At 45.0% G+C, this 22,395-nt stretch overlaps 1 protein-coding gene across 3 annotated transcripts in view; it reads left to right on the plus strand.

The window, feature by feature from the left end:
* The first annotated feature begins 11,184 nt into the window (after positions 1 to 11,184).
* The window catches only part of OTULIN (OTU deubiquitinase with linear linkage specificity), a 30,387-nt gene continuing 19,176 nt past the window's right edge, over positions 11,185 to 22,395 (plus strand). For 2 of the 3 annotated variants that reach the window (XM_081873103.1, XM_081873102.1), the window contains exons 1-3: positions 11,185 to 11,317; positions 15,435 to 15,679; positions 18,412 to 18,741. In XM_081873103.1, coding sequence (XP_081729229.1) covers positions 15,477 to 15,679; positions 18,412 to 18,741 — 533 coding nt within the window. In that variant the 5' untranslated portion in view covers positions 11,185 to 11,317; positions 15,435 to 15,476. The remainder of the gene's footprint in view (positions 11,318 to 15,434; positions 15,680 to 18,411; positions 18,742 to 22,395) is intronic. The other variant, XM_081873104.1, reaches the window with a different exon arrangement.

A 22,395-nucleotide genomic window follows, 5' to 3' on the forward strand; every position in this document is an offset into this window, starting at 1 on the left:
TCTCAGCCCCACTCACCTCACAGAGTGTTTGTTGTGGGGGAGGAAGGGAAAGGAGAATGTTAGCCGCTTTGAGACGCCTTCGGGTAGTGATAAAGCAGGATATCAAATCCAAAACTCTTCTCTTCAGTGAGCTTCAAGACCGAGTAGGGATTTGAACCCTGGTCTCTCAGATCCTACTCTTAAACCTTTTAACCACTGTGCCACAGAAAGAAGCATGTGGATGCAAAGGGGTGGGAAAACTTTTTCAGCCCGATGGCTCTTTCCTCACCCCATGGCCAGAAGCAAAAGTAAAAACAGCAACAGTTGTGACTCTTGCTAGTTAGACTTCCCCTGTGAGCTTTGCTTTTAAAAAGTCCCTGAGCAACATCGTTCCCTTTTCCCCACTATACCCATTGTGGGTATGGTGGGCTTTTTTATTTTTAATTTTTTTTTAATAGTTTTCACAAAATTATGAACAAAAACAAACAAACAAACATAAATCATAACCTTATTAAAATTACGCTTATTAACATTGTTAAGTGACTTCCTCACTTCCCCTTGGTTGAATTTCAATGAATATCCTTCTAACGGTTTTCCAAATCAAAGTTCTTTTAAAATTTAACTCAAACATTAACATCCTTAAATCTTTTCATTTTAAGATTAAACATATTAATTCATCACTTAATTTATATAAAATCCTAAGCCAATTAAGTATCTGCAAGCTGTTTCCAGTTAATTTAACTTTACATATTTAACTAAATAGTCATTAAATTTTGTCCATTCTTCCTGATATTCCTCCTCCTTCTGGTCGCAGACTCTTCCAATTAGGTCGGCTAGGTCCGAAAACTCCATCATCTTCTTCTGCCATTCTTCCACCGTAGTTAATTCTTACATTTTCCACTTTTTAGCTAGTAAAATTCGGGCAGCGAATTCTTCTATTCCAAGAAGAAAGGCCTCTGGTTTCTTTATAAATGTATATTTTAACATTTTTTTCCATTCATTATAAATCTTTTTCCAGAAGTCTTTCACCTTGGGGCAAGTCCACCACATGTGATAAAAAGTACCTTCCTTTTCTTTACATTTCCAAAATAAATTATCACAGTTATGATATATCTTTGCTAATTTAACAGGAGTCAAATACCATCATTTTCATTATATTTTCCTTTAACAGCGTACATGCAGTGAACCTGACCCCTTTCCTCCACAATCTTTCCCAATCCTCAAACATTATGCGATGTCCTACATCCCTTGCCCAGTCTATCATTACTGATTTAACTTGTTCATCTTTTGTATGCCACTCCAACAATAATTTGTACATTTTAGACAAGATTTTACCTTTAGTATCCAACAACTCCATCTCCAACTTAGATTTTTTAGGGGTATGTGGGAAATTTTAAATGATGGCTCATTTGTTTGATTTTGCCTTAGGTCTCACAGTGCAGAATGAATCAGGTGTGATCTTGTTGGATAATTCAGCATGCTCTTCCTAAAGTCTTGCCTGTTTCTCATCCATCTCTCAGTCTCAAAATATCCTACCTACATTTTATAAGCCCATAACAACTCATTGACAGCTACAAACATATAAAAACAAACAAACCCAGTATTTAGTGACATCTTGTGGCAAAACCACGCAATAAAACACATCCTGCTTTCACTCGCCTCTCTTGGAAGAGCAGAACAGTGGGTTGTAGCTCATCTTTAAAGTTTAAGGTAAAAGTTACACACAAACGCATGAGAAACTGTGAAAAAATGTAGTATAAACACCGACAACTGGGAAACACTGGCCTGCGAGCGCTCCAATTGGAGAACCAAAGGTGTCATGGGCTTTGAAGACGCTCAAACTCAGGATGAAAGGGAGAAATGTGCCAAGAGGAAGGCACGCTTGGCAAACCCTCACCGTGATCAACTCCCACCCAGAAACCTATGTTTCTGTTAAAACCATGTTTATGGAAGACAATCTTACTTGGCTACGAGTGATCGCCAAAGAAATTGTCCCAGAATACTGTCATTAGGTTCCATGTATCTGATATGATGTTCCGTGCGCAAGGATACAGCACCACTGTGGAAAAACCTATTGAGGCGTGGTATGTTGATTCATGGGATGCAGGTGGCACTGTGGGTTAAACCACAGAGCCTAGGACTTGCCAATCAGAAGGTCGGTGGTTCGAATCCCCGCAACGGGGTGAGCTCCCATTGCTCAGTCCCTGCTCCTGCCAACATAGCAGTTCGAAAGCACATCAAAGTGCAAGTAGATAAATAGGTACCACTCCGGCGGGAAGGTAAACGGCGTTTCCGTGCGCTGCTCTGGTTTGCCAGAAGCAGCTTAGTCATGCTGGCCACATGACCCGGAAGCTGTACGTCGGCTCCCTTGGCCAATAAAGCAAGATGAGCGCCGCAACCCCAGAGTTGGTCACGACTGGACCTAATGGTCAGGGGTCCCTTTACCTTTACCTTATGTTGATTCATGAAGCAGACAGATAAAATTACACAAAGGTTTCAGCAAGAGGTATTGCAGTGTTACATGTTTCCAAATACACTATATGAAAGCAAGCACATTCCAATGAGACTTAGACTGGAACTACAGGTGGCAGACCATTTTATGTCTTGGGCATACATTATTGGGTCTGCTTCAATCGTGAATGAAGGGGGGGCAGGGCAAATTTAATGACAAAAGGAGCACACAGGTCAGGGGGTGGTAGGCAGTCCCTTCCTGGCCCATGTGTCTTTGCTGCCCAGAACTCCTTCCCCACTTTTCAGCTGGCCTCTGATATCTTAAACATGTCCCTCTGGGTTGCAAAGAATCCATGGAAAGGAGAGGGATTAGGTCTGTCACACATTATTTCATTTATTTAACAAAATTTATATACTGCAGGATTGCAAGGAAAATCTCTAAAGGGTTTACATCCCTTTTGCTACCTAGGCACCGTAAAGGCACATCCTGCTCCCTCACAAACACTAGGTGCTTATCTATATTAAAGGCTGCATGGGTGGCACTGTGAGTTAAACCACAAAGCCTAGGACTTGCTGATCAGAAGGTTGGCAGTTCGAATCCCCGTGATGGGGTGAGCTCCCGTTACTCGGTCCCTGCTCCTGCCAACCTAGCAGTTTGAAAGCACCTCAAAGTGCAAGTAGATGAATAGGTACCGCTCTGGCGGGAAGGTAAACGGCGCTCCGTGCACTGCTCTGGTTCGCTAGAAGCGGCTTAGTCATGCTGGCCACATGACCCAGAAGCTGTACACTGGCTCCCTCGGCCAGTAAAACGAGATGAGCGGCGCAACCCCAGAGTCGGTCACGAATGGACCTAATGGTCAGGGGTCCCTTTACCTTTACCTAACTTCTAGACTAAGTTGATCCCATGATTGGCTGTTTCCTGCAGCCAATTGGAAGCAGTGCCTTGGTTTCTGAACATTTTGGAAGTCAAACAGACTCCCAGAACAGATTCTGTTCCATTTCTGAGGTATCACTATATTTTCTCACTAAGGCTTGCAAACAACACCTAAAGCAGGTATTATAATCCACATATGGAAGCTAAGACTGAAAGATAGTGGTTTGCCTAAGGCTTACAGTGCAATCCTATGCATAGCTACCCAGAAGTAATACCAACAACAACAACAACAACAACAACAACAACAACAACAAAAATTTCATTTATACCCCACCCATCTTGCTGGGTTTCCCCAGCCACTCTGGGTGGCTTACGGCACATTAAAAATGGCAAAACATTAGACATTAAAAATCTCCTGATACAGGGTTGCCTTCAGATGTCTTCTAAAAGTCAGATAGTTGTTTATTTCCTTGACATCTGAAGGGAGGGCGTTCCGCAGGGCGGGCGCCACTACTGAGAAGGCCCTCTGCCTTGAGTTCAATGTGGTTTTCTCTCAGCTAGCTGTGATTAGCATTGCAGATACTGTGAGACTGAGTTTTAGGTAGCTACCTCACCAATCACTCTTACTCATTAAGTGATGGAGAAGCACTTTCCGTATTTCTCTCCACCACAAGCCTGCAGACGCAGAAACCCAACGCTGGCCAGGAATAGTCTTTGTAGTGAGAAATGGAATAAAACCTTAGATGCAAATTGGAAGAGTGGACTCAGAAAGTTCTTACTAGGTCACCTTGTGGCGATATTTATCAAGACAACAGGCAATTCAGTGAGTTTGGATTATGAATGAATACTGCAGTACTAAACTCCCTCCAGGGAAAAGCTTATTTTAAAACACATAATAAGACAATCATGTTTGCTCAGTCCTGCTTTCCCCATGATATTATGTGAAAGTAATTTAGAAAGAATCACAGCGGTTGTCTAGACATATACCGGTGGGTTCTCTCAAGCTGGAATTTAATTAAATTGAATTTCTTGGAAGAGGAAATCTCTGTTTGACTCTGGGTTGTTATTAAAGATGTGGCTTGGAGAAGAGCATGGGCTTTGTGTGAGGATCTCCATTTTTGAAATCCAATAGTCAAAAGAAAGAGGACAAAGACCACCTGGAGAATACAACTCTTGTGTTACCATTTCCAGTGTTTATACTTTAATTGCAAAAAGGGGGCTTAAACCGTATTGTTTCCTGTGTTTGATAGCAGAGGACAATGAAATTTAGGGTGTGCATCTGGAGTTTCCATATTGATGGTCTGAATCCCAACAACTTTCCATTTCAATAGTACATTCATAGAATCACAGAATTGGAAGGGACCCAAGGGTCATCTAGTCCAACCCCCTGCAATGCAGGAATCTCAGCTAAAGCATCCATGACAGATGGCCATCCAACCTCTGCTTAAAAACCTCCAAGGAAAGGCGAAAGATTTATACGACCTGAGGAGAAGTCAGAGTTATGATACACTGGGCCAAGGATTTTGGGTACAACATACAGTTAAAAGACTGGGAAAAACTTTGGAAAGAAGGAATAAAATTTACAGCATGCAACGCCTTAAAAGAGAATGTGATGAAAATGATGTATAGATGGTATATTACACCAGTGAAATTAGCTAAAATGTATAAAACAAGTAATAAATGTTGGAAATGTAAAGAAAAGGAAGGATCATTTTATCACATGTGGTGGGAATGTAAGAAAGTGAAAAGCTTCTGGGAAATGATATATAATGAGATGAAAAAGATGTTGAATATACATTTATAAAAAAAACCCAGAAGCATTTTTACTTGGCATTGTAAATGAGGACATTAACAGACAGGACAATAAACTGTTTTTATATGCAGCAACGGCAGCAAGAGTATTGTTGGCACAGAAACGGAAACAAGAAGAACTACCGACGAAAGAAGAATAGCAGACGAAATTAATGGACTATGCAGAATTGGATAAGATGACAGGAAGGATTCGAAACCTGCTGGATCAGAGATTCTCAGAGGACTGGAGTAAATATATGAATTATTTGAAAAGCTATTGTAATCAACAGATTACGCTAGTAGGATGGCAAGAAGTTTTGTAAGGAGGATTATGCAAAATACTGCAGAGAAAACTATGATAAGGATTATTAGTGAAGGAGTATTAAATGTTAATACTGAAAATAATGAAATGCAGATTAAGTGATAAAGACTGAAAAATCTTCAGATGCAGTTGATGGAAGTCCAAAACATTGTATAAGAAAGTGTGTTATATGATTTTTGGAAATTATTTGTAAAAATCAATTTTAAAAGTTTTTTTTTTTTAAAAAAAAAACCTCCAAGGAAAGAGCGTCCACAACCTCCCAGGGGAGACCTTCCCACTGTTGAACTGCTCTTACTGTCAGAAACCTCTTCCTGGTGTTTAGTCGGAATCTCCTTTCTTGTAACTTAAAGCCATTGGTTCGAGTCCCACCCTCCGAAGCAGTAGAAAACAAGTTGTGACACCCCTTGAAATATTTGAGGATGGCTATCATATCACCTCTGTGTCTCCTCTTTTCCAGGCTAAACAAACCCAGCTCCTTCAACCTTTCCTCCTAAGGCCTGGTTTCCATTCAGCTGTTTTATACTTGAATCACTGTGTTTTTGGCCAAAACAAAATAAAAAAATTCCTTCCAGTAGCACCTTAAAGACCAACTAAGTTAGTTCTTGGTATGAGCTTTCATGTGCATGCCCACTTCTTCAGATACCTGAAGAAGTGTATCTGAAGAAGTGTGCATGCACACGAAAGCTCATACCAAGAACTAACTTAGTTGGTCTTTAAGGTGCTACTGGAAGGAATTTTTTTATTTTGTTTTGACTATGGCAGACCAACACGGCTACCTATCTGTAACTGTGTTTTTGGCATGCAAGATAAACATAGACTTCCTAAATACAGTGATACCTTGGGTTAAGAAAGTAATTCGTTCTGGAGGTCCATTCTTAACCTGAAACTGTTCTTAACCTGAGGTACCACTTTAGCTAATGGGACCTCCCGCTGTTCTCATCCTGAAGCGCTGCTGTAGCATGGTTTCTGTTCTCATCCTGAAGCAAAGTTCTTAACCCGAGGTACTATTTCTGGGTTAGCTGAGTCTGTAACCTGAAGCGTCTGTAACCCGAGGTACCACTGTAAAGCCAAGGCTAATTTTAGGAATGTAGGGGTGGTTTGATATAATCTTTGCCGCTCTGTCAACAGATGTGCTTTTTTCCCTTACACTCTCAAGAAACCAGAGAAGTCAGTTGAGGAGGGCACATATTGACTAGTGCGCACATTTGATTCAAAACCTCCATCACCCTCAATATCAGTGCCCCAAGTTGAAAAGTGGAATGGTTTTTGGACTTCTTGTTTTCCTCAGTACTACTGCAATGGCAGCAATGCTACTCCCAACATCACCAGATCAGTAAGTAAACGTAGGGGGAAGTTTGGGGCGAGTGAATGAGTGGTGGTAAACCAAAGGATGACATCAGTTCCTCTGTGGCCTGTACAGTGTTATAATCCAAGTTAAACAACAACTATAACCTATGGGCTTTAAAAACTTGCCTCTTACTGGGGTGGGCTTGTACCAGCCCCCAAAGGTAAGGCTCAGAGAGGTTTGCTGGTCTCATCTCTTGACAAAAGTGAACCAGTTTAAATACTGTAACTCAAGGGGTAGCCACAAGAGGGGGGGGACTGACCAACACAAGCCTCTTTGAAAATAATAGAAACAATACCCCCATAAAAAAGAAACCAAATATGGCCTTTAAAATGTCACAAAAGGGGCGGGACACGGCGGGGTCGAGTCAGAACTGGGTGTTTGCAAGCTTTTTCAATGGCATTTCAAATATACAGTGGTACCTTGGTTTAAGAGCAGCTTGGTTTATGAACAACTTGGATTAAGAACGCTGCAAACCCGGAAGCAGGTGTTTTGGTTTGTGAACTTTGCCTTGGAAGCAGAACACGTTCTGCTTCCTGTTGAGTGTAAATTGAGTCTCCCACTGCTATGGGAAAGCACGTCTTGGTTTAAGAATGCTTTGGTTTAAGAATGGACTTCCGGAACGGATTAAGTTTGTAAACCAAGGTACCACTGTAGGTGATTTCACTTAAACGTATGGTGCCTTGGAACGTAACCCCAGCATAAATTGGAAGTTGCCTGTACTGAATTGTATACACTGGCCAGAAATCTGTTTGTGATTCCAACACCAAGTTCAAAACAGAGCTCTTGCATCTGCACAAATATTAAAGCAGGTCACAGATTTATACAACACAGCTTCTTTTGCTTCGGAAGTCTACTCCCAGCCAATTGCCCTTCCCTAACATGGGGGGCGCTGTGGGTTAAACCAGAGCCTAGGACTTGCTGATCAGAATGTCGGTGGTTCGAATCCCCGCAACGGGGTGAGCTCCTGTTGCTCGGTCCCTGTTCCTGCCAACCTAGCAATTCAAAAGCACGTCAAAGTACAAGTAGATAAATAGGTGCCTTGGAACGTAACCCCAGCATAAATTGGAAGTCGGTCACGACTGGACCTAATGGTCAGGGGTCCCTTTACCTTTACCTTATCTCCCAGCTTGCTCTGAGAGGGAGACAAGAGAAACTTCTCTTTACTGGCCTCTTATAGGCAGCTCAAGCCACACCCATTTCCTATACCATGCCACCTTCCTACACATGAGTAGGCTTTTTCTCAAGCAGGCTGTAGTCACTAACCCTGGCCAGTCCCATGCCTGGGGCCAAGGTGCTGGCAGTCTCATGCTCCACTTCTCCTCCAGGTCTGGCTGATGCTAAGATTGACATCCACCTGTTGTCTCAATGACAGTGTTGCTGATCTTGCCACAGTTTATCCTTTAATTCAATTACCTCATTTTCTTCACCTTCTTCCCCAGAACCCTAAAACTGTGGTGCAATGGGGGTATCCCTGCACACAATAATATACAATATTAATGAATGGTGAATTATTACTATTACTATTATTACCTCACTGTGTTACCCACCCTTCACCATAAGCTTTCCCATCCAGGTTACAGCAATTTGAAAATACGTTAAAGCAAATTAAAACAAGTTACAGTCAAGAGAAGAGGATGGGTCCTAAAAATGATATATCTTAGGCATGACAAGCCAAGGGATAGTGTCTCCAATACTGGAGGTAAAATTTAGCGTTAAAAGGTAAAGGGACCCCAGACCATTAGGTCCAGTCGTGACAGACTCCGGGGTTGCAGCGCTCGTCTCGCTTTATTGGCCAAGAGAGCCGGCGTACAGTTTCCGGGTCATGTGGCCAGCATGACTAAGCCGCTTCTGGCGAACCAGAGCAGCACACGGAAACGCCGTTTACCTTCCCGCTGGAGCGGTACCTATTTATCTACTTGCACTTTGACGTGCTTTTGAACTGCTAGGTTGGCAGGAGCAGGGACCAAGCAACGGGAGCTCACCCCATCGCGGGGATTCAAACCGCCGACCTTCTGATCAGCAAATCCGAGGCTCTGTTGTTTAACCCACAGCGCCGCCCACATCTACTTTGAAAATATGTTAAAACAAATTAAAACAAGTTACAGTCAAGAGAAGAGGGTGGGTCCTAAAAATGATATATCTTAGGCATGACAAGCCAGGGGATAGTGTCTCCAATACTGGAGGTAAAATTTAGCCTTATCCTCCATCAATTTGTCTAATCCTCTTCTAAAGCCATCGAAGTTGGCGGCCCTCACTTGTGGAAGTGAATGCCATTGTTTTAACTGCGCACTATCTTCTGTCTGTCTTGAATCTTCCAACATTCAGCTTCAGTGTCATGAGCGAGGGAGAAAAATTGTCTCTAGTCACTTTCTCCATACCACGCATAGAGAGAAGCAGCTCGAGTCCTGTGTGATCCGGCTCTTTGGCAGGCGAAGGGGAACACAGAGCGGCACTGAATCAACGCTTATTGGGGAGTTTTCTCCTGCACAGCTGATGGGCAGAAATGCAAGCTTTTTCTTCCTCCACTTTTAATTTGGCCATATATGGGGGGGGGGGGGTTATTGGGTTGTTGTTTTTATTATGTATTTTGTGGTTCTATAAAAGGTAAAGGTAAAGGGACCCCTGACCATTAGGTCCAGTCATGACGGACTCTGGGGTTGCGGCGCTCATCTCGCTTTATTGGTCGAGAGAGCCGGCATACAGCTTCTGGGTCATGTGGCCAGCATGACTAAGCCGCTTCTGGCAAATCAGAGCAGCGCACAGAAACGCCGTTTACCTTCCCGCTGGAGCGGTACCTATTTATCTACTTGCACTTTGTGCTTTCTAACTGCTAGGTTGGCAGGAGCAGGGACCAAGCAACGGGAGCTCAACCCGTCGCGGGGATTCGAACCGCCAACCTTCTGATTGGGAAGTCCTAGGCTCTGTGGTTTAACCCATCTTGTGGTTCTATATCTTGATTTTATTCTGTGAACCGCCCCAAGACCCGAGTATAGGACGGTATATAAAGTCTAACAACAGCAACAACATGCCTGTCTTCTGTACTAAACTGGGAGTTGTGTACTTCACATCTATCTGCTTTTACAGTTTCCCGTTGAGGTTGAGGTGTGTGTGTTTGGCTGCCATTTTCCGAACCTTTCCTAACTACAATATCCATTGAGTCAACGCTCTTAACAGCCCTACTGTGGGTAGACAGGGCTGAGAAAACACTTCTCCCCTGCAAATCGCAAGCCTTCCTCTCAAGGTCTGTGCCCTGCCCCAGATATTATGGGTTTTTTCCCCTGCCATGAGCGACCAGCCCGACTGCATACCATGCGACACAGGTTTTATTGGGGCTTTTGCGCAAGCCGGGTGGCGGCTCAGGGTGCACACACTTCTTACAGAAGTCTTGCTGCTTGCAAAGAAGACCCTCCAGGGACAAGGAAGCTTGCAACATGCTGAAATGTCAGGTTATTTAAGGGACACCTTTGCGCTTGTTTGTTTCTTGACCCAACTGAAGCGTGCGTAAGACTGCAGCCTCGCTGCAATATCCTGGGTGTCCCGCCCGCTCGGAAAGAAAATACAGTAAATATTTGTCAAAACACGCCGTTGCAAGCAGGCGCGGCGCCCCTGATGCAGCCCCCTCTCTTCCTCTGCAGGTATAAAATAAATTTAAAAAGATAATAAAATAAAATAACGCGGCTAACTAAGGACCTCGATTGCTTCTGCAAAGGCAGCGAGGAGAGGAGACCCCAAAGACACAGGAGCGGCCATCTTGGGAAAGGGCAGAGGCCACCACCCCCTTCCCTTCCTCTCGCAAAGCATTGTGGGAGGGCTATTAATTGCGGCTTCGGCGCTTAAGGCCAAGGGGCGGGGGCGGGGAGAAGTAGGGGGAAGAAGCACCAAAGAGGTACGAAAAGTGGAGAACAGCAACCGGTGCTGCCTGAGATGGAACTTCTTGGTTCGTTTTAATTTTTTTATTATTATTATATTATTATTGTTATACATTTGTTCATTTATTCATACCCTACATTTTCCCCTGGCGTAATACACACACACACACACACACACACACACACATATATTATATGCATTTTATATATGCAGTAATGTAATATTAAGACCATATTCATGGAAGGCAATCTTACACGGCTACGAGCGATCGCCGAAGAAGATATAAAATATATCATAGATATAATTCTATATAATAGAACACAGCATGTTGATCTATAGTAATACAATTTTTTAAAAAAATAAATGTGCAATATGGTATAAAATAATACATGCATTCTACACGATATAATAATACATATGCCATTGTTGTCTGCATCCGACTGTCTCAGGAGACCATGAAGGGGGTGAAGTCAACCCGTTGGAGATTTATAGTTTTTATCAATGCAATGCAACCCGGAACTTGGCTTCGTAGGTGTACCCGGAAGTTGGCTCGGCACGTGTGAGTCTGCTGATTTGTAAGTTTATAGAGAAAACGCGGAAGCAAAGGGAACAGTAGATAGATATAGATATATATTTAAAGTAGAACCGGCCATTGAATGATGAAACCACTGCTGCGACCGAGGTAATTTCAAATCATTATTATTATTATTATTATTTCCGCAGCGCCCTACAAAAGGCGAGAGATTCGATTGCCCCGCCCTGCGCTCGATCCTATCCGCGCGCATCTTCCCGGAGGTTTCCAAAGGGCTGCTGGGCGGAAAGCGCAGCGCCGCCGCCGCCGCCCCAGTAGAACCCCGGCGGGGCAATCTCGGCCCTTCCAGGGGTTCCCTCTCCCGACGCGCGGCTGCTGTGCTGGGCTTCATTCCGCCGAGGCTTACTCCCGAGTAAAACCACAAAGGAGAAGCGTGCCTGATCAGGATTCTGGACCACCCCCATCCCAGCCCCGAACTCGCTTTCCTGGAAGCAACCCCCGCTGAGTTCGCTTACGATTGAAGACCTTTCCCAAGTGTCCCTTATTTTAAAGGGACGTCCCTAATTTAGAGAAGCCGTCCCGGTTTCTGATTTGATCCCAGTTAAGATCAGTGCTTTTTCCACCCCCTAGAAAAAGGGGGTGCAGGAACTGCCACTGCCGTTTTTTGGGACGGACAACCCTAAGTCGCTGAGCTTCTTTCAAAAGGATGCCAAAGTGGTTGGGCTATTTTTTAGAGAGCCATCAAAGTGGTTGGGCTATTTTTAGGGAGCCATCAAAGTGGTTGGGCTATTTTTTAGGGAGCCATCAAAGGGGTTAGGCTAATTTTTTGGGAGCCATCAAAGGGGTTGGGCTATTTTTTTAGGGAGCCATCAAAGGGGGGGGGTTTAGGGAGCCATCAAAGTGGTTGGGCTATTTTTAGGGAGCTGATAACACACACCGTGCCATGCCTCCCTTATAGAGCTTCTTTCGGAAGAGAAGAGAATCGCTGAAAAAAGCGTGCGACATGCCAACTCCATCCAAATCTCTCTACCCAGAAAATGCGCCGCCTGCCCACAACATCTGGATGATTATGGGCACAGAGAGGTGATGGAACCCTCAGGGCAGGTTCCGGAACAAAGTCCCGGAGTGTTCTGGCTGAAAAAAAGCCCTGCTTAGGATGTCCTTACTTTCATTGGAGAAATGTTGGAGGGTATGGAGTTATCCATGGGACACGGGTGGCGCTGTGGGTTAAACCACAGAGCCTAGGGCTTGCCGATCAGAAGGTTGGTGGTTCAAATCCCCGCGACGGGGTGAGCTCCCGTTGCTCAGTCGCTGCTCCTGCCCACCTAGCAGTTCGAAAGCACGGCAGTGCAATTAGATAAATAGGTACCACTCCGGCGGGAAGGTAAACGACGTTTCTGTGCGCTGCTCTGGTTCGCCAGAAGCGCTTAGCCATGCTGGCCACATGACCTGGAAGCTGTACGCCAGCTCCCTCGGCCAGTAAAGCGAGATGAGCGCCGCAACCCCAGAGTCGGCCATGACTGGACCTAATGGTCAGGGGTCCCTTTATCTTTATGGAGTTATCCGACCTCCTCCAAGCCATCCGAAGGCAATCTTGTATGGGGAAGTGTTTTTTAAAAAATGTTTAATTATGTTTTAACATACGTTGGAAGCTGCCCAGAGTGATTGGGGCAACCCAGTAAGATGTGCGGGGTATAAATACAGTGGTACCTCTGGTTATGTACTTAATTCGTTCCGGAGGTCCATTCCTAACCTGAAACTGTTCTTAACCTGAGGTACCACTTTAGCTAATGAGGCCTCCCGCTGCTGCCGCACGATTTCTGTTCTCATCTTGAAGCAAAGTTCTTAACCCAAGGTACTCTGGATCCATTCCAGTCCGGCTTCCGCGCTGGTCATGGGACCGAGACGGCTCTGGTCGCCCTAACAGATGATCTCCGCAGGCAGCTGGATCGAGGCGGGTCGGGGCTGCTGATTCTTCTAGATCTGTCAGCAGCCTTCGACATGGTCGATCACGAACTCCTAGACCACCGCCTTGCCGACGTGGGGATCCAGGGCACAGTCCTTCAATGGCTGCGCTCGATTCTCTCTGGTCGGGGACAGAGGGTGGCGCTTGGGGGGGAATTGTCATCACGCCACTCCTTGGTGTGTGGAGTGCCTCAGGGTGCGATTCTCTCCCCGATGCTTTTTAACATCTTTATGCGCCCCCTCGCCCAGCTTGTCCGGAGTTTTGGGCTGGGTTGCCATCAGTATGCTGATGACACCCAACTCTATCTGTTGATGGATGGCCATCCTGACTCGGCCCCAGACACACTGGCGAGATGTCTGGAAGCTGTGGCTGGATGGTTACGTGGGAGCCGGTTGAAGTTAAATCCTTAGAAGACAGAGGTCCTCTGGCTGGGACGGGATGATATGGAATTGAGGGGGCAACTCCCATCTCTTGCGGGGGTGCAATTAGTGCCAGCACCGTCCGTTAAGAGTTTGGGTGTAATCTTCGATACCTCCCTCTCTATGGAGGCACAGATTACAGCTATAACAAAGGCGGCATTTTTTCATCTCCGCCAAGCTAAGCAGTTCGCCCCTTATCTCTCTCGCCCTGACCTAGCCACTGTGATCCATGCGACGGTCACCTCCAGACTGGATTATTGTAACTCGCTCTACGTGGGGCTGCCCTTGAGACTGACCCAGAAACTCCAGCGGGTGCAGAATGCCGCGGCGAGACTCCTTATGGGGTCTTCGCTGCGAGATCACATTCATCCGGTGCTATACCAGCTGCACTGGCTCCCGGTGGAGTACAGGATCAGGTTTAAGGTGCTGGTTTTAACCTTTAAAGCCCTATACGGCCTAGGACCCTCGTACCTACGGGACCGCCTCTCCTGGTATGCCCCACAGAGAAACCTACGGTCTGCAAATAATAACATCCTCAAGGTCCCAGGCCTCAGAGAGGTTAGGCTGGCCTCAACTAGAGCCAGGGCCTTCTCGGCTGCGGCTCCAATCTGGTGGAACGCTCTATCACAAGAGACTAGGGCCCTGCGGGACCTGACATCTTTCTGCAGGGCCTGCAAGACAGAGTTGTTCCACCAGGCCTTTGGTCAGGGCGCAGCCTGACTCCCTCCTCTGGCAACCTGCACAGAATTTTGCTTAATCGGTTGCCATTAATTTGATTTTAATTAATTTTTATAATAAAATATTTTTAGAATGTGTGATTATTTGATTGTTTGATTATTTGATTGTTGTTAGCCGCCCTGAGCCCGGCTTCGGCTGGGGAGGGCGGGATATAAATAAAATTTATTATTATTATTATTATTATTATTATTATTACTATTTCTGGGTTAGCGGAGTCTATAACCTGAAGCATATGTAACCTGAAGCGTATGTAACCTGAGGTACCACTGTAGTCAAATTATTATAGAATGGGAAGCGTCCCTATTTCCATCGGAGAAATGTTGGGGGATATGGGGTTGTGTTGCCCACTCCAAGTCTATCCTTTGAGACAGTGGCAAATGCTGTGGCTTGTAACGCAAGGCGTGATCATAGAATCGTAGAGTTGGAAGGGACCCCCTGAGTCATCTAGTCCAACCCCCAGCTGTGCAGGAATCTTTTTGCCCAAATTGGGGCAGCAAACTGTAAAAGGGACTACCTTTTATAATAATTTATTATTATTTTAATGGTTGCCATCAATTGGATTTTAATTAATTTTTATAATGAAATGTTTTTAGAATGTTGCACTATTTTATTGTTGTTAGCCGCCCTGAGCCCGGCTTCGGCTGGGGAGGGCGGAATATAAATAAAATTTATTATTATTATTGTTGTTGTTGTTGTTGTTACCTAGGATTTCTCAAAATTCCTTCCTCCTGATGGACTGTATACATTACAGTATAAAAAAGAAGCAAACAAACAGACAGACAAACATTTATCCTAACTGCTATAATCCCACTTTTGTTACCATTGTTATATGACTTCCTCAAATCCCCCTAGCTGAGTTTCCCTATAACTCATTGTAGCAGTTTTCCAATACTGTTTTCCAATAAAATTAACTTGGTCAATTAACAACTTTCTTTCTTTTCATATTTACTTCTATCCATAGTGTTATGCAATTTAACATTTTTAACTCCTAGGCCAATCTGGTACTCGCAAGTAACTCTACTTATATTATCTTAGCATATTTAACTAAATAATCCTTAAATTTCTTCCATTCATCTTGGTACTCCTCCTCTTTCTGGTTGCGGATTCTGATGGATCTCTTTTCCTGATTCCCTTTCCTCTAAAGCGGTGGCTTGAAACTTCAAAGAGGCTTTCCTGCCCTGCAGAGATGAGCGCAGATAAGGACGGACAGCTTTGCAGGCCTCTGGATGGGAGAAAGACTGTCCTCGCTGCTGCTGAGGGAAATGAGAACAAACCGACTGGGCCAAAACCAGTTCCGGAAAGGCAGGTTTGCACCAGCCCCGGCATTGCAACTCTTACAGACAATACTAAGCGATTTAAGCTAAGTAGCAGCCAGGCCACCCAAGAAAGGTAAGTGCTTTCGTTAACCGCGGATTAATAGGGTTTAAAAACAAAGCTGAGGATTTGCTTATGTTTCTGTTTGATCAATTTGATTTGTGTGTTAACGCTTTGGGTAACATCTAAACTGTATTATGCATTATTTGTCATAGTAAAAGATGATAAAATTCAGTGTTGAGAAATACACGTATCCGTTCCCTTTGCCAGCTGCCCCTACACACACACACACACACACACACACAGAGGAACATTTTGAATAGTTCACATACAAGCTTCGTAGTTGAATTCCTTCCCCTCCTCTCTGTAAAATGCCGGTGCAGAGAGAATAAAGTCCTGTTTGTCTGACTGGCTCCCACAAACACACATGCGCTTCATAAATAGCGAAACTGCAAATAATCTTGATCATTTGATTTCTGGTTGTGTTGCACCCAGCAAGAATAAATTCTGCTTTGTGTATGATCAATTTCATATTTTAAAAAAAAATCACTTGTCTGTAAGTCGTCTGTTTTGCTGTGCACAGGCAAGATGTGAGACATTGTTCTGATGGTCTTTTGTAATTAAATTAGCACATATGTCAGCCTCATTACATACAATTACATGCATGTTCGGAGAAACACAAATTCCTACACAGGAGTGCTTACTTCACCATATATAAAATATTGGGAAGGAGCTACAGTTGTCAGCATTCCCTAGGAATAATAATTTATAATAATAATAATTTATTATTTATACCCTGCCCATCTGGCTGAGTTTCCCCAGCCACTTTGGGCGGCTTCCAATCAAGTGTTAAAAACAATACAGCATTAAATTATCAGATAAGATAATATTAAAGATAAGATAGCTGCTTATTTCCTTCACATCTGAAGGGAGGGCGTTCCACAGGGCGGGCGCCACTACCAAGAAGGCCCTCTGTCTGGTTCCCTGTAACCTCACTTCCCGCAGTGAGGGAACCTCCAGAAGGCCCTAGGCGCTGGATCTCAGTGTCCGGGCTAAACGATGGGGGTGGAGACGCTCCTTCAGGTATACAGGACCGAGGCCGTTTAGGGCTTTAAAGGTCAGCACCAACACTTTGAATTGTGCTCGGAAACGTACTGGGAGCCAATGCAGATCTCTCAGGACCGGTGTTATGTGGTCCCAGCGGCCACTCCCAGTCACCAGTCTAGCTGCCGCATTCTGGATTAATTGCAGTTTCCAGGTCACCTTCAAAGGTAGCCCCACGTAGAGTGCATTGCAGTAGTCCAAGCAGGAGATAACTAGAGCATGCACCACTCTGACGAGACAATCTGCGGACAGGTAGGGTCTCAGCCTGCGTACCAGGTGGAGCTGGTAGACAGCCGCCCTGGACACAGAATTAACCTGCGCCTCCATGGACAGCTGTGAGTCCAAAGAGAGATTTACTGCTAAACCACTGTCTCAATTGTAGCTCTGTTAGTTAAATAGGGGTCTCCTAACAACTTTCAGGACATTTAACAAACTACAGCTCCCAGGAGAGCAGGGCAATTAAAAGTGGTATGATAATGGCTTTAAATGTGCCATGCAGATGCAGCCATTGTTCCCTTGACTGTTGATTAACTTTCAAGAAGAGATGATGCAAAGGTGTTTTGTAGGCACAGAGAGAATGTGAACATTTGAGGAGGGTGGTAAAATTGCTAGGATAATTAAATTAAAAATATGGGGTATGTGGAGGTTTGGCTTCTAAAATACTGAGATTATTGGCTGGGCACTTTCTTTAAAAATGTGATCAGCACGCTTATCGTGCAAGGACAATTCTCATGCAGCCAGGACTGGTTGCAGATCCCTCTTGGGTTTTCTGCTCTGTAACTTGCGAAGAAACAGCTCTTCCTGGAATATTGAAGATGCCCGTTTTCTTTGCTTCAGGAAGCAAACTTCTACCACGTGTAGTTAGTGAGTTAATTTTGAATATGCCGAAAGAGAAGAGAAAAGGGAATATATGTGAAAAACAAGCCCACATTAATTACGGTTTACATTGTCTGTTTTTTTTTACTTTAAGGGGGTGATACAAATGAGTACTGATTTCATTATAAGAATATTGCAGACTACCGTCTTTTTCGCCCTATAGGACGCACTTTTCCCCCTCCAAAAATGAAGGGGAAATGTGTGTGCGTCCTATGGGGCGAATGCAGGCTTTCGGTGAAGCCTGGAGAGCGAGAGGGGTCGGTGCACACCGACCCCTCTCGCTCTCCAGGCTTCGCGGACCTCTCCACAAGCAGCGGGAGCGCTCCCGCTGCTTGTGGAGAGCTGCCTGCATGCTGAAGCCTGTGCGCGCTGAGCTCAGCGCGTCCAGGCTTCGCGGACCTCTCAGCAAGCAGCGGGAGCCAGCGCTGGGCTCCCACGGCTTGCAGAGAGCTGCCTGTTTTGGGGGCTGGGGTTGGGAGAAGCTCGGGCGGGCCTCCCCCGCCCCAGCCCCACGCCTGGGGGGGGAAATATTTTTTTCCCCTTTATTTCCCCCCCAAAAACTAGGTGCACCTTATGGGACGGTGCGTCCTATAGGGCGAAAAATACGGTAAATTCTGTGTCTACATCTGGTCGGAAACCTGGGAATTAAGAGCACATGCAAATTCAGTTAATCATGTGAAATGATGCTATGCAAATTACACTTGCTCGATCCATTATTCAGACACCCCATCCCATGTTGCTTCATGTCTCATTTGGACTATTTGAACTGTGTAAGAGTGAATAAGCTTTTAAGCCTCACAGAGGCTTTTCATATATTTTTCTCATAGCCCTGGGATGTCGCAGCCAATGGCGAGGAAGGCAACAGGTCCTTCCGTTACCGCAGAAGAGAAGCGGAAAAAAAGTATTTTTGGTATACAGTTTTCTAAAAACAAAAAGGAAAAATGCACTCCTCATGACAAAATGTCTTCCATAAGTTCAAGCATGAGCTACAAAGGGAGCCCTGCGTTGACCGTCAAAGAAGATGGCGGCAATTGTACAAAGAGGAGCCAGACAGAGGTCTCAAAAGTATCTCGACCCCACCAAGATAATTCTCACAAAAGTAAAGAAAACCTGCCTGCCTCGCTCATCACTTCCCCAATGGAATCGTCTGTAGACTAGTGAGTTTTTGTCATTAAAGTTTTGCTGAAGAAGCCTTTTCAGACCTGTGACTTGACTTTCCCATATTTTTCCAGCTGCTAAATAGGTAATAGAAGTTATTTTATTGGAAGAATGGGCAAGTTTCCATGTGCGATGGGTTCGTTCTTCAGACAAATGCAAAACGTGGTCCTTGCAAACTGTGTTTTGCGAATAGAAAGTTTGCTTGGAAAAACATGGGCTTTTCCCTTCCTTCTCTAGCACAGATCTTCTCTTTTGCATGGTCTGCCTTAACTACCCTTTGATATTTACTGCTGTACCAGCACTAACCATGGTTAAGGCTAACCTGGTTGCTGCTTTAATCTGGAATTTCTAGACCATTTCAAGCTTTGCTTTCAAATCCTGATCACAATTTAAACCTCAGTTCATCTGTTCTTTCAAAGTGTTTCTTTGTATTGGGGAACCAATGGGTAAAACCATTTATTTTCAGCAAATCTTCCTGTTTGGTGTGTTGATACTGATTTCACCTTGCAATCACCATGGTAAGTGTTCTGGTGCCTACAGAAAATAAGTACCGTATTTTTCGGCCCATAGGGTGCACCTAGTTTTTTGGGGGGGAAATAAAAAATATTATTTCCCCCCCCGCCCCAGGCGCGGGGCTGGGGCGGGGAAAGCCCAAGCTTCCCCCGACCCCAGCCCCCAGAACAGGCAGCTGTCCGCAAGCCGTGGGAGAGCTGCGCGACTTCACGCAGCCCTCCCACGGCTTGCGGAGAGCTGCGCTAAGCCCGAAGCCTGGGGGGGTGCTGAGCTCAGCACCCCCCCAGGCTTCGGGGTGCAGGCAGCTCTCCACAAGCTGTGGGAGAGCTGCGCGACTTCGCGCAGCCCTCTCACGGCTTGCAGAGAGCTGTGCGAAACCTAGAGAGCGAGAGGGGTCGGTGCGCATCGACCCCTCTCGCTCTCCAGGCTTCAGCGAAAGCCCGCATTCGCCCCATAGGATGCACACACATTTCCCCTTCATTTTTGGAGGGGGAAAAGTGTGTCCTATAGGGCGAAAAATACGGTAACTGCAGGATGAAGAAGCCAACCTGAAATTCTGATTCGATCCTTTGTTTGGGAGATAAGATGTTCTGATTACCCAGCCTCTCTTTCTAGGCCAAATCTTACAAGCCTATGTACAAAACCTCTCAAATGTTCCTAGTAAAATATAAAGTAGTATATTAAAATGTAAAACAACTAAAAGGGGGCTTAAGTATTTTCTGTTGTTTGGTGGCCAATATTACCACAGAAGTTAGAAATCTGATGTAACGAAAACTTCTGCCCATGTAGAATCCATTTGGGCATTTGAGATGTTAAATTGGTATCACTCCGGTAGGAAAATGAACGGCGTTTCTGTGTGCTGCTCTGGTTTCACCAGAAGCAGCTTAGTCATGCTGGCCACACGACCCGGAAAAACTGCCTGCGGACAAACGTCGGCTTCCTTGGACAGTAAAGCAAGATGAACGCTGAAACCCCAGAGCCGTTCGTGACTGGACTGAACTGTCAGGGGTCCTTCACCTTTACCTTTATGTGAATAGCAAACAGAGTAGCCATTTGAGCAGAAGCAGTTCAAGTGTAGACTTGCCAAGCTAAATATTGTCCAGTCACAAAAACAATAGCAAGTTTCCTCATACCCCCAAACAGATTGTTAATACCCCTCACTGAAGAAATGTACAAAAATTAAGCTTCACCCCCTAAAATGACACAATCTAGTATCCCAGGCAGAACAACTGGCACCTTTTTAGAGCAACGTCATACCCATTTCGCTTCCAGGGTGTGGAAAGACCAAGGGGTCAAGCCCTATGTGCAGGAAGGTGGCGAAAAGCAAGCTGGTGTAAGTAAAAGCCAGCATAAAGTTACACAACTCTAACTCCATTCAGCAATGGAGCTGCTGCTTGTTTGCCTACGCCTGGCAGAGAGGGAAACAAGCCTTTAAAATAAAGTGGTGCCTTGGTTCTCAAACTTAATCCGTTCCGGAAGTCCTTTCCAAAACCAAAGCGCTCCAAAACCAAGGCACGCTTTCCCATAGAAAGTAATGCAAAATGGATTACAGTGGTACCTCGGGTTACATACGCTTCAGGTTACAGACTCCACTAACCCAGAAATAGTGCTTCAGGTTAAGAACTTTGCTTCAGGATGAGAACAGAAATTGTGCTCCGGCGGTGCGGCGGCAGCAGGAGGTCCCATTAGCTAAATTGGTGCTTCAGGTTAAGAACAGTTTCAGGTTAAGAAATGACCTCCGGAACAAATTAAGTACTTAACCTGAGGTACCACTGTAATCAGTTCCAGACTTTAAAAAATAACCCTTAAAACAGCAATTTAACATGAATTTTACTACAGTGGTGCCTCGCAAGACGAAAAGAATCCGTTCCGCGAGTCTCTTCGTCTAGCGGTTTTTTCGTCTTGCGAAGCAAGCCGATTAGCGCTATTAGCGGCTTAGCGGATAAGCGGCTTAGCGGCTTAGAAAAAGGGGGGGGAGGAAAAAACCCCCGCAGGAACTCGCAAGACATTTTCGTCTTGCGAAGCAAGCCCATAGGAAATTCGTTTTGCGAAGTACCTCCAAAACGGAAAACCCTTTCGTCTAGCGAGTTTTCCGTCTTGCGAGGCATTCGTCTTGCGGGGCACCACTGTATTTTAACGAGACCACTGATCCATAAAATGAAAGCAATGAACAATGTACTGCAGTCACACAATCAATCAGTAGCTGAACTGGGTTCCACATAGTCACAAAAACAAAACAAAAAAGGCACAAAAGCGCAAAATAAGTAGCAAAAGCAGGGATACCTCAGCATAACACTCAAATCGGAAGCGTAACATTCAAAACAGAGTATGTTCAGCTTCTGAAAAAAATTCGTGAACCAGAACATTTACTTCTGGGTTTTCAGTCTTTGGGTTCCAAGTTGTTGGAGTAACAAGGCGTTTGAGAAACAAGATACCACTGTACTGCATTGCTGCGTTAATTTATGCTAGGTTGCCAGGACATATGACTGAGTTTGAACGGGTTTGGGATCCAACTTAAGTCCCCTCTCTCTTAAGATCCACTGAGCTTGGCTCAGCAAGGATGGGGGAGATGCTCTGTAGTTATAGCTGAGCCGAGGATGGGAAATGGAGATCCGCTGGATCCATTCATCCCAACGGATCTAGCTCCCATGGAAATGTCCAGGGCTTTGAAACAAATCAGATGAGGCGACCAAACTTCTGATAAAAGCATACAGTGTTTCCAACTGTCCAAGCCTTCTTTCATTGAAAGGAGAGGTGTCGTTTTAGAGGCCGAGGCTGTTGGACAAATAAGCCAAATACCAGGACCTAAAAGCTACCTTTGTTTTTCAAGTCTCTGTCCGTCACGGATTGCTGTCTTCTCCTGCCCAGTAGGATGACTTAGCATGCATTTTGATGGCGATGATGTTCCTGCCCCTTCAGCTTCCTTGCTGTTTTACTCACCCGGCCACAGTAAGTACTTCTGAGATTAATTTTGGGGTTAGATTCATTTGATAACAACCTCTTTCTGGGGTTGGGACACTCTCCTTCAGAACAGCCACCACCTGAATTAGCCAAACTATCGGGTTGGATCCAGAGTCGCAGAAGCAAAAGAAAATCCCACAGTGGCCTGATTCTCTGGAGTGTTGCACAAGCCCCAGGAG

This window comes from Podarcis erhardii (assembly GCF_964252035.2).
Source record: "Podarcis erhardii genome assembly, chromosome: 8".
NCBI lineage: Eukaryota > Metazoa > Chordata > Lepidosauria > Squamata > Lacertidae > Podarcis > Podarcis erhardii.